General features: G+C 41.5%; 1 protein-coding gene across 3 annotated transcripts in view; it reads left to right on the forward strand.

Moving 5' to 3' along the window:
• The window catches only part of NPTN (neuroplastin), a 72,181-nt gene that overhangs the window by 38,981 nt on the left and 20,565 nt on the right, over positions 1-12,635 (forward strand). For all 3 annotated transcript variants that reach the window (XR_002345841.1, XM_021099079.1, XM_021099078.1), the window contains exons 3-4: positions 2,605-2,776; positions 6,009-6,103. Coding sequence is in view for 2 of the 3 variants with exons in the window: in XM_021099079.1 (XP_020954738.1) it covers positions 2,605-2,776; positions 6,009-6,103 (267 nt within the window). In the remaining variant the exon portion in view is untranslated. The remainder of the gene's footprint in view (positions 1-2,604; positions 2,777-6,008; positions 6,104-12,635) is intronic.

Genomic DNA, 12,635 nt, shown 5'->3' on the forward strand with positions numbered 1-12,635 from the left:
GGATTTGTTTATGATTTCAGTAAGGGTCTCCTAGCCACTAAATAGGAGTAAGTGGTAGGTAAGAATTTTTGAGCTTCTTCTAAGTGTTTACCTCTCTTGGACTGTCATGGGCAATGCTCGACCACCAATGTTAGATCAGAAGTAAAAGCCCCCACCTTCATCCTGGTGCAGAATGCAGATGTGGCACCATGGCCAAGGAGCTTGGTCTTGTGGTGGTTTCTGTACACAGCAATCACAGGAGGGAGGTTATCCCACCCCACAACCCTCCCATGGTGCAGAATCATATTTAAGCCTATTAAAATTATCAACTTGCTCCCAGCTGACTCGCTACTGGATCTTTAACACTTAAAGGAAAAAGTGCTTTCCTTTGCCTTCTGAGAATTCTTGGCTGAATGTCTCCCAGGTTGCTTTCATCAACTTCTTAATCTCCCTGAGCTGCAGTGGTCATTTGCATCACCAGGTAAGAGTAGCATTTACTTTGGCCTCCTTGTATTTAAACATCTGGAAGCTCTTGGCCTCAACGTTTATTACCCTTTCTCAGTGTAGTCTGAGACGAGGAACCAGAAGGCAAGTCCCAACTGGGACAGAAAATGAAATTTTATAATAAAAATATAGTGAAAACCTAAAAGTGTGTTTGGCTTTAATGTTGCCTTTATATTTTTTAATTTCTGTTAAGTACTGGTTCTTTCTTTTTATCTCTTTTGTTTTTGCTTGGTTTTGATTTTTCATAGACTTGTGATGCTTTCTGCTGATGATGTGTGTGCGCCTTCCATTGCAGGGTTTGCAGCCATTCTGCTCGACTTAAGGCCCAGGGATTTGGCTTCTGTCCAGTGTGTTTTGGAAACCATGGGACACCACTGCGCTAATGTGTTTACATGCACCTGCTTCTGTCTTAGTGGCTGCTATGCCTCCATTATCTGTACCTAGAGACCTTGTTTGATGTTACCGATAAGGACCAATGCTGAATGGAAGATAACCACTATCTTTTTGCCAGAGTCGGAAAATAGTGAGAACCAATTTACTTGAGCAAACTTGAGGATTTGCTTTTATCACAAATTTCTTTGACGATATGAACTCTGCAATCAGAAACGTTACATTAATTAGGAGGTCCTTGGGCATTACTTTTTTTAAGTGTCCCATGACTTCATCCTCTCCCTGTTACTGCACAATGAACAAAGCTTAACCCCAGTGAAGGGAGAGTTTTGTCTTCAAGAATGAAGAGTAAGCACTGTACTGCATAAAATAGTGTTACAGAGCTGCACAGAGCTGTAGACACGGTGTGGCCAGGTGCAGGGAAATGGGAAGTTAGTGAATGATTTCTGAGAAAGAATTGGAAAAAAAGCAAAAGAGCAGATACCTCTAATTGTGGATTGGGAAAGATGGCTAGTTTAGAGTTTACCTGAAAATGTTTGACTAAAAGTATAAAAAGAATTAACCCTGGGAAAAGATTAAAGAGAAATAACAACAAAAGATAACATATAGACATCTCGAATTTAATATAGTGACAGAATTCAAAGTGCTTTAAAGATGAACCTTCTGGAAATGGTATTGATACAGTGTGCCTTAAAAAAATTTCTGTTCAGTGTGTCGTAATACTTGACTTAAATAGGTTATTTTTGTAGACACTAGATGAGTGATCCCAGGTTATCTAAGCTGAGGACAGAATCAGAAGATGAAATATATAATTTGCCCTGGGATGGGAGGTCTATAGGGGTGTTTCGGGGTGGGGTTGGGAAGGGAAAAAGAATTTGGTCAGATGTGTTTTCTAGGCCCAGCTTTGCCACTAATAATAATAATGGCTTTGCACAAGTCACTTTACCTTTCTAGCTCTTAAAGAGTGGGATTCATTGAACTCTAAGGGCCTTTCAGCACTAAAATTCTAGGAGCCCACATTCTAGTTGTATTATCTCAGAATGGAAGGTGTTTTGAAGTGCAATTCTGAAAAAATTTTGTCTTGAGAGTAAAATATGGGCTCGAGAGAAGAACTGGTTGTTCTCTAGGAATTTTCTCTCAGCAAAATTTGGGAATGCATTAAGACTTTCAACAGGAAATTTGCTTTTAGGATCTACATTTTCTTTTTCTGCGTAATTAATGGCCATGGCTGGTTTTCCATAGGTTCATCAGATTTAAATGTGAAAAAGCCATACATATATTACCTAATTAAAGCTATTACTGTTTCAGGGCCTAGTGACTCCATAGGGAGTTTATTAGTTATCTAAAGGATATTGCCTTTGTCTTCATAACTGCAAGGTGGAACCCGATTTTCTCATTGAAGATGAATTGGTTGGTGGTTCTTGTATCATAAAATGGTGGTATTCAAAAGCGTAAGTGGATTGTTGCCAGTACAAACATCCATAATACTCCCATTCTTTTTACGTCTAGGCCAGCTGGTCTTCAGGCTGTTGTCTGCGCTAGTGGTCATTTGCTTATAATCATTGTTTTCCTTTCTTGACTTCCTCCAAAGTGGTAAAGTGAAATTCCTCATGTGGTCCTGTCTGCCTTCCCTCTTTTTCTAGTCTCCCCAACTTAACCCCATCCAACTCTCAGGCCAGGGCTGCAGAGAATGGAACTATGGCTTTCTATCATTGTGCACTCTTATTACAGAGCCAAGGATTGTCACCAGTGAAGAAGTCATTATTCGAGAAAGTCCTGTGCTCCCTGTCACCCTGCAGTGTAACCTCACCTCCAACTCCCACACCCTTACATACAGCTACTGGACAAAGAATGGAGTAGAACTGACTGCCACTCGTAAGAATGCCAGCAATATGGAATACAGGTGAGAGGGGCCAGCAGCTCCTGGGAGGATGGGAGGGAACATGGTTGAGCTTACTTGACATTCATAATCTATAATCATGCTGTGTGGGAGAGACATGAGATATATACTGTCTTCCCCTGGAGAGTCTCATCCAGTGTATCTGGGGTGAGGCCCAGGAATCTTGAAAAGATTTCCAGATGATTCTAATGAGCAGCCAGGTTTGAGAGCTGTGAAAGATACCTCACTGTGATAATAGAGCAACTGAAGGCATAGGGAATAATTTGCTTAGGCTAACAATGTTGGTCAATAAAAAAGCCAGTTAGAGTGCAGGTCTCTTGATTTAATCCCGTGGTTTGAGGAATCAGATTGAAATATGATCTAGGACTCTTAGAGGAAAATCACCCTAAGTGATCATTTCACTTAGTAGATTTCCTATTGAATTACCTTCTAGGAGGGTGTAATATGACCATAACCTGATCAGGAGCAGTGGATACAGGGCTCTATAGTGATCTGGAAAAGGATGGTATCCTGGAAATATCCTTCGATGAAGGGATATTTGCTGGTTGAAGTTTCCCAGCACCTAAAGATTTGGTACTTTTTTTGAGTATCTGGAACACATGGCACCTCACCTTTCAGAATACTTTGTTCCTAGTTGAAAAGGATCAGCTAATCCTGTTTGGCAGGATGATGCAGTGCAAAGAAAGATGGCACTGGGGTGAGGCCAGGAAAACCTGTGTACCAGTAGTAGACATTTGCAGAATTGAGATCGTTTCATAGCCATTATTGAATTGACCCAGATTAATTTGCGGATCCTCCTCCTTTTTTTCAGGTAAGAAAACTGAGACTCAAAAGAGTACTGACTGCTTTCAAGGCCAAATGCTCTAATAAGTTGCAGAATCAAGGCTAGGTTCCAGGTCTTCTGACTTTCTAAAATCTAGGTCATTTTTTTGTTTTTTATTTTATTTTTTTCTGTACTGTTACCATTTAATGGCAAGGTGGTTAATCTTTCTCCCTTGTAGTTTCTTCTGATGTAAAATTGGAAATACAGCCTCAGCTATATCCTCATAGTTTGGAAAAGGTTAATCAAAGAGAGATGTTTAGTGGAATAAAAGGTGTCTATTTTTGGTCTGTCCATTTATAATACCTCTTTCAAGATACCAGACATCCAGTCACGTTTCTTTCTCTTGGATCTTGTACTTCGTTACCCCCAAAGTTTTGAACTGTAACTTTATATAAAGTTTGAGACTGACTTTATAAAATGCCTCTTCTTCCTTTTGTCCTCAGCCTGTTTGAAGTGTTCTGCATTTTCAGAGTTTTTCAGGGAATCTCTGTTCTCCCACATTTTGTGGAGTTAACAACTGATGAGTCTCTTGGGCCATCTAATATGTCAGCTGTGCCACAGAACCAGTCTCAGACCCTGCTTTGGCTTAGCCTGAAGGGGACATTTTCAGTTTACTTCAGTTGCTTTCAGTAGCTAGTGAAAGGAAATGATTTGGGGAGATTTTGAGCCCATAGGCATGGCCTCAAGTTTTGGAGTTTTCTGCTCAAGGAACTTAGTACAGTCAGTCTAAGCTCTAAAGATTGAACTGCTGCTGTTGCTCCTCCTCCTAATTCTGCAACATTGCTAAGAGCAACTGATGTATGTTTGTTTTCCCATTGGGCGTATATTGATGTAAGAAGAGGCATTTGTGTCAAATCGAGAAGACTCCTGATGGCTCCCCATAGAATACTGAGCTGCCATGGATATGCTGAGATAGTTGGCAGCGGGGGGGCGGGATGTGTGTGTGTGTGTGTGCTGTCTCTCCCCTCATCCATAGTCTCTTAACTTGTTTCCTTTTGGGGATGAACAGTAAGATGGATAAATGCATTTGGCCAGTCAGTATTTGAAGTTAAGAGTTTTCCTCAGACATTAATTAGCACAATGGAGATTTGACCATATCACAAGAATCATGTTTTAACCATTGAGCAAAAGAGCAGGAGCTAAATTATTTTTATTTTCTGATCTACAGGCTATTGTTTCTCTGTTTTCTGTAATTATACATTAGCCTTTCTGCACATGACTGGGGGGTAGTGTCTGGGCCAGAGTGCACTAAGCTGATATGAAGCTGATCTTCAGGGGCAAGAAAGCTTGTTTAGGACCATGCTTTGGGATTCAGAGGAAGTGCTATTCTGGCCGTACACACTTCTTATAGTCCTGCCTTTCCCTCTGCTTACCTTGGTATGGGTCTGTGCGTAGCTGATCACTCTGTGTTCATGCACTTGTTTATTCATTTTTCTATTATATTCCAGGCACCAGGCTGTATGCTGGATATGGAATTGTTCACTAAATAAATAGCACACATAGCACTTGGTCTGTTGAGAAAACACATTCATCAAGCAGTCGCATAAATAAATAATTATATGTTATGATAAGTGCTGTGAAGAATTACAGTGTAGTATGAGAGAGAATGTCAGGGAGGGGGATGTCACTTAAATTGGGGGTGGGAGAAAGTGACATGTAAGCCAAGACTGATGGAAAAGGAGTTAGGCTAAGAGTGATGGGAAGAACATTCTGTGTAAAGGAACATCTTGTGTCAGGGTTTGAGGTAGGAGTAAGCTTGGCACATTGAAAATACTGACGAGACAAGCAGGGCTAGAAAGTGGTGGAGATGACAGTAGAGTGGGGCCAGATAATGCAGGGCCCTGGAGTTCTCGCCATGCTTAAAAGCCTTAAAAATATAGCTGCATCTCTGTGGCCTGATGTCAGATTTTTTTTTTTTTTCCTCACTATGCCTGTGTCCTGTTAGTAGTTGTATTAAAAGGCATGCTACAAGGTAGAAAGAACAGTACTACCAAAACAACATCTTCAGGGAAGCACAGAAAAAGATTTGCTCTTTTTCTGCTCTTAACTATTTGGCTAGAACCACCAAGGGAGCAAGGCCTTGTTCGTGATGACTCCATTCTCTATATCTATAGATTATGGTACCTTGACAGCCCTCTATTTTTTTTATTACTTGTTTTGTAGTTTATTTCTTCCCATAGACTGGAGCACCATAAGGTTAGGGACCACCTATGTATTCCTGGCATTCAGTAAAGAGTAAAGCATTAATGCTTTGGGATATACAGAGGGAGGCTTCTGCTTTTAGTTAGGAGGTGAGTTTCATTGAGGGGGATGATTTGGAGAGCAGGGTCCCTGGTTGCCCTTTTGATTCTTCTTTTGTGTATTTTGATGGTTCCCAGCTTTCTCACTTGATTTTTCTTCTTGTCTCTGCAGGATCAATAAGCCAAGAGCTGAGGATTCAGGCGAATACCACTGTGTATATCACTTTGCCAGTGCTCCTAAAGCAAATGCCACCATTGAAGTGAAAGGTACAACCCAACAGAGGCTGCAGTATGAGCTGCTTTCTCCTTCCGAGAACCTGCCTTGGTCTGGACTTCAGTCTTCAAGCTCTTCTAGTTTCTATTACAGGAGGCAGTATAACATTATGGTTAGGACCAAAGGCTCAGGAGCTCAACTGCCCGGGTTTAAATCCAAACCCCCTCATCTACTAGCTGTGTGACTGTGGCGAGTTAATAACTTCTCTGTGCTTCTGTTTCCTCACTTGTAAGACTTACAGCATGGCATGTGCATTGGTTTGGAGAATCAAGTTAATATAGTAGGTTGAACCATACAAAAGTACTGTTTTTTAGTTTAAAAAATGTTTCAGGAGTTCCTGTCATGGCGCATTGGAAACGAATCTGACTAGGAACCATGAGGTTGTGGGTTTGATCCCTGGCCTCGCTCAATGGGTTAAGGATCCGGCGTTGCTGTGAGCTGTGGTGTAGGTTGCAGACTCGGCTCGGATTCTGTGTTGCTGTAGCTGTGGCATAGGCCAGCGGCTACAGTTCTGATTAGACCCCTAGCCTGGGAACCTCCACATGCCTCAGGTGCAGCCCTAAAAAGACAAAAAGACAGAAAAAAAGAAAAGCTTCAATGTTGGCTGCTTCATATGGCTCATCCTTATGTGAAGCCCTTAGAACAGTGCCTTAAAATTACTATTATGCAGTGAGCCAGCAGGATTTGGCAAAGTATGGTATGCAAGGTGAACATAAACTATTTGTGGTTAATTGTTTAGAATGTCAATAGAAACTCTGGGTACATGGCATATTAAAGACAGTAGGTGAAAGTTGCAAGAAAGGCCAGTAGAACTGTAGGAATTAGACTTCAACATCATTTAACCCAGCTTTTTCCTGTGTTATTTCAAAGAAGCAACTGATAATCAGAAAAGAAGCCACTGGCTCTATGTCGCACAGTGAGTTGGGGCAGAGCTAGCATTGAACCCAGGTCTTGAGTCTCATCCACATGTCTTTCCGTTTTCTAAAGTGACCATTGGGAGACAGGGCAACTGTTTGAGGTCAGACTGAAGAGATGAAGGTTTTTTTCAGTCTTTTCCATTTTGCTTAGGAAGGACACAGACTTGTTCTTTGAATCCATAGGGTGATTCCTAGAAGCAGAGCCTATATAGCAGGTATTCAGATTTTCCTTAAATACTTGGAAGACTAAAATTAAGACTCAAGAAAAGCTTAGATGCAAAGTTTATATTATATGGTGTTACTAAATAAAAGTAGTATCTTGGTGACACAGCCCTATACTTGTGAGTTGTTGTAAGGACTGCCAGTGTCTCCTCTGGTGACCAGATTGAATTCTAAATACCTGAGGAGGTTGAGTCACAGTGGCATGGTTATAGTCCACACAGGTCACAAAATGTAGTATTTGATTAACTCCATGGCTTTTCTTGGAGAGACCTGGGTTTATCTCTATTTCTGAAGAATGCCGTATTTATTCAGCCTGAGGATGAAGGAGTGAGAAAGTGTTTTCTCTAAGTCAGTCCAGGGCTCTTCCTCACTTGGATGAACTAAGTAACATGGGAGACGTTTCACTCATCCAAATAAGACCTAAGGCCCTGAAACATTCCAGGCTGAGCCTTTGGCACAAAGTTCAGATGTAGAGGGAACAGGGTGGGTGAGGGAGGGAAAGTGGTGTGTCTAGTTAATCAAGCTCTCCAAGCCTAAAAGATAATCACATGCAATTGCAAGTCCTGACTAATAACTCTAATCATATTGATTTGGCATTAATGATTTCTTAGCAGCACTTTCAGGAGTGGAAACAGGTTATTTTCCCATTGGTTTGGCTGCTTGAGAAGGTGGGGCTCAGTGACCCCAGAGGCATTCTTTCTTCACATTCTCTTTAGCAGCTAAGAAATGGTCTGGAGGCTGCAGTAGGAGTGTCTTCCAGGGAAGTTACAACATAGAGTTATCTCACCATAGTGAGGGCATGTACTGTGTGTGTACACGGCTGCATTTGTACCATACAATAGCCTGCGAGGAGGATTACCCAGGTGGTAATATCCTGCTTTTACAGAAGTAGGCCTTAAGAGATTTCTGCTTTATATAACCCTAAAACATATTCTGTGGCTAGCTTGGGCAGATATGTTAATCTCTCAAGAAAATTCATGTGGAATTTTAGTCTTTCTCTCTTTGCTCTCTCCCCTAACACCTGGATAGAAAACAACTAAACACTTAATATCCTTCAGGTTAGAGAGAGATTGGTCTAGTAAAGACTTAAAATTTGGCTTTTCTTGTATAATTTTAAGAAGGTTTGCCATAGACGCAGGATCATGTTCTAAGCTAGCTCCTGGTTGTGGTTGGGATAGAAAACTGCCTTAAATTTAGAGTCAATAGGTGTTATTCCCAAAGAATTTTCTATACAAACTCTCATTTTATTTCCTCAGTGCCTCTCAGGTGGGGTAAGAGAGCGTTATCTTTTTATAACTATACTGATTTAGAAACTCTAGGATTCAGGGATCATAAGTGACCTCTGCTAAAAGGCGTTTTCAAGAATCTTCATTTGTGGTTTTAACTAAATCAGTATTTCAGGACAATATAATTCAGTCCATACACATGTATTTTTTTAGCACTCATTCTATACACAGCCCTTTTCTTGCTCATTTGACTTTCCTTGCAGTTAAGAACTTCCCTGGGGTGTTCTTTTGGCTTGGCACTATGAGGAGTAAGGGACTTAAACGTAGCCAGGGACTGGGCATTATATATCAGATGACCAAACCTTGAGTTACTTGTTTTGTATAAAGGAAAAGAAAGCTGAAGGATCACATATCTGAGAACAACCTGAGGTGGCAGTGCTTTCAACCCTATCCTGTAGATCCCTGACAAGAAAGGACAGTTGTATATACATGTAGTAGGGAATGCCTTGCACTTGAAGGAGAGTTTTTCTTTCCTCCCTTTTGAAAGGACAAGAATGAGGCACAGTGTAAACAGGAAGATACTATTACTTTTGAGGGTTACATTTCTGGGGTATTTGGCAGGTGACCTGAGCAGATGCTGGGGGAGGAAGGTGGAGTAGGGCTCGCCAGGGATGAGGAAACAGCAATGACTAGACCTCATGCAACCTCTGCCCCATAGCCGGCCTCTCTGAGGATTCGCTTAGATAACTTGAAAGGCTTCTCTCTCCTTTTTGACTCTTCAGAGGTTGTGTCTTCCAGAGACTCCACACCTTACCATGTAGCATTCTTGAACAAATAGGTGTTGAATTTCCTCTCCCTATAATTATTCAGCCTTTCTCTTACTCTCTCTCCTTATGTCTTTTTCTTTTTTTTTTTTTTAGGGCTGTACCTGAGACAGGTATGGAGGTTCCCAGGCTAGGGGTCTCATTGGAGCTACAGCTGCCGGCCTATGCCACAGCCACATCAACGCCAGACCGAGCTGTGTCAGCACCCTACACCACAGCTCACAGCAACGCCAGATCCTTAACCCACTGAGTGAGGCCAGGGATTGAACTCGAAACCTAACGGTTCCTAGTAGGATGTGTTTCCGCTGCACCACAAAGGGAACTCCCCTTACTTCTTTTTCTGAAATTAAAAAATATGCTCACTAAAAAAGCAAATTAAAATTTTCTATGTAATTTACAAAGTTGAAAAGAGAAAATACCTCTGATGATTTCCAAACCCTATCCTATCCTCAACCATTTTGATTAATCCAAGAAATAAAGAGTTTGGGTTTTATTGCTGTTTTTAGAAAAGGATTTGGTGGTCATCAAATCCTCTTCAACAGACATGCCACTGCACCTTGTAAAAGTTATGTCATAGCCCCAGAAGGTTTGGGTCAAGTGTTTTATTAGGCCCACATTATTTCCCCCTGCTTATTGGGCTTTGAGAGCCAAGGTTGATCTTGTTTTTCTCCGCCCTACTTATTAGCTTTCTTTCTATTTGAAAATTATGACTAAATGCTAGGATATCTAGAAGTGACCTTGCCCTGCATCCGTGTTTTTTACTCTGTTGCACGGCCTTATCAAAGTTCAAAGTGGCCAAGGCAGACTGTGTGATGGTGATAAATATCATTATTAAGAGTAATAACATAGGTCCCATTGTGGCACAGCAGAAATGAATCCGACTAGGAACCATAAAGTTGCGGGTTTGATCCCCGGCCTCCCTCGATGGGTTAAGGATCTGCCGTTGGTGTGAGCCGGTGTGGGTTGCAGACACAGCTTGGATCCCCCGTGGCTGTGGTGTAGGTCAGCAGCTACAGCTTGACCCCTAGCCTGGGAACCTCCATATGCCATAGGTGTGGCCCTGAAAAGACAAAAAGCCAAAGGGGAGAAAAAAAAAAAAAAAGAGTAGTAATACAGATGTCACATTTGTACAGCACTGCATCCTGCAGGATGTTTTTATGCTCATTTATTCATTTGATGGGCAGCTGGTTTGACAGGTGAAGATGCTTAGAGGTTATGACATAGTTTAGACCAGAGCTAATGTCAAAGCTGGTTCTGTCTTAGAATTTCCTCAACTTGAAAAGTCTTTGAAAGCATAACAGTAATATCTTAAGACTCCTTAAACATTTTGCACATTGTCCTTAGCTCAAATAACCACACCTATTCTTTCTTTTCCTCTTTTCAGGGTGCTACCCTGACCTACCTCGTTAGAATAAGAGCAGCTAACATTTTGCACGCTTACTGTGTGCCAGGCACTGTGTGAGGTGCATTACTTAACCCTTTCCTCTCGTATAGTCTTCACAACTCTCTGAGGTAAATGCCGTTATTATCTCCACTTTCCATGTAAGGAAATTGAATGACTTAACTCATTGCAAGTCTGCCTGTGGAGCCAAAGTTCCCACGCATGCACCCCAGAGCCCATGTTCCTAGACACTAAGCCACACTGCTGTGTTCAGCAGATAACAATGAAAAGATCTTGGACTGAGGGTTAGAGGAAATGGGTTCCAATCCTGGCCTTGCCATTTAAAACTTGCCATGACTCCAACAAGTCACTTTCCTTCCTTGAGCCACAGATTCCCCGAGTATATGATGAAGTAGGATGAGGTAGATGATCTTGAAGTCTCTGAAAGGCCCGAAAGGTTTGTGGTTCCCTTATGAAGACACAGATGAGAGGTTAGGTTATTGAAGAAAAAGATTACTGAGCTTCTTTTCCTAATGGTAGTGGCTGTTAGCTTCTTTGAGAATGTCACCTTGGTGCCCCCATGCTTCCACTCATTCATCTCCTTGTCTTATGGGATGCTTCTTATAGTCTCCTCACTCAGACATTGGTCCCAGGAAAAGTGTTAGAGCAGTAGTTCTCAAACTTGATTTAAGGTATATGAAATGTGGCCTAGGCATCAGGCATATTAATAATGATTACAATGTATAGCCAAGGTTAGATTTATTCTCTTGGAGATTTCAGTGCTTCCTACTCAGGATTTCACCTTCAGGAAAAGGGTGAGCCTTCTGCAGAAGATAGCACAAGTCCCAGACCGCTCTGGTATTCACAACCACTGATGAATCTATTCTGTGTGAATATTGAGCCGAAAAGCCAATATCTTTCTTGCTTCCATCTTGACCAATCTTATATTGCTTCCTGGGCTTAGTACCTTGGCTAGCAGTGAGTCTTAACTCTCCCTCTACTTCATCCAAGCTCCTATTTTTGCCTACAGCAAATAAGGGATTTCTTAGATTGCATAAAGGAGGCAAAGAGACCATCTCCACATTATCAGTGTGTTGTAGGATGAGATGTTGTATAGTATCTTTAAGGATGGAGTTTCTTTGAAAATGAGTTGTGGGGTTATGAGTTTGTTTTTCGGAAGGTGAGTGCCAAATAAGCAGTGCAGGTAAGAGGTCCATACCTTCTTCCCTGTCTCAGCTCCATTGTATTAACTTGATTTAACATCAGCCTCAGCTGAGTATTCATCCATTGCCTAAGCTGACAGTTTTTATAGCCACTGGCCTGGCAAAGAAGCTGGATGCTTTACTCTTAAGTACTTGCACGTTAGGCAGTTGAGGGTACTGAGGAACATGCCTTTGTCCTCAGCCAAAGGCCCAGATCATGAAATTGGGTCAGGTGTTAGTAGGCAACTAAGATTTTTGGAACCCCAGTGTTGCCATTCATTAGGATACTAGAAGGATCCATCCATTAACTTATGTGATTATAATATGTGGCTAACAAGGCCAGAGTGTGAATTAATTCCCAAATGGGTCTGGGATCTCTTTTAAGGATCTCTTTGTTACTTTCTTGCTACCCGTTCTATCCCTCCCTGAGAAGGCAAAGGGAACTAAGCAGTATTTGCTCTATCCAACTCCTCAGACCTAGCTGCAGACCAGTAGGATCTGGTTACTAAACGACAAGCCGACATAGGGTGAGACACTGTAATCGGTATAAATAGGCCATTAATCAATATAGTTTGTCAGTATCTGCCCTGAGTAAACCTTATTAGAGTCACAAATAAAAATCCTGTTTATGTCAGTAAATAGGGAGAAGACATAGTAATCAGCATTTCTGATTTTTTAGAACTCATAATGCCCAAGTCTTAGCCTCACCTTTCCTTTCCCTGACTAATAACCCACTTTAAATGTTTATTTTTG

The sequence above is a fragment of the Sus scrofa genome, chromosome 7, assembly GCF_000003025.6.
Source record: "Sus scrofa isolate TJ Tabasco breed Duroc chromosome 7, Sscrofa11.1, whole genome shotgun sequence".
Taxonomy (NCBI): domain Eukaryota; kingdom Metazoa; phylum Chordata; class Mammalia; order Artiodactyla; family Suidae; genus Sus; species Sus scrofa.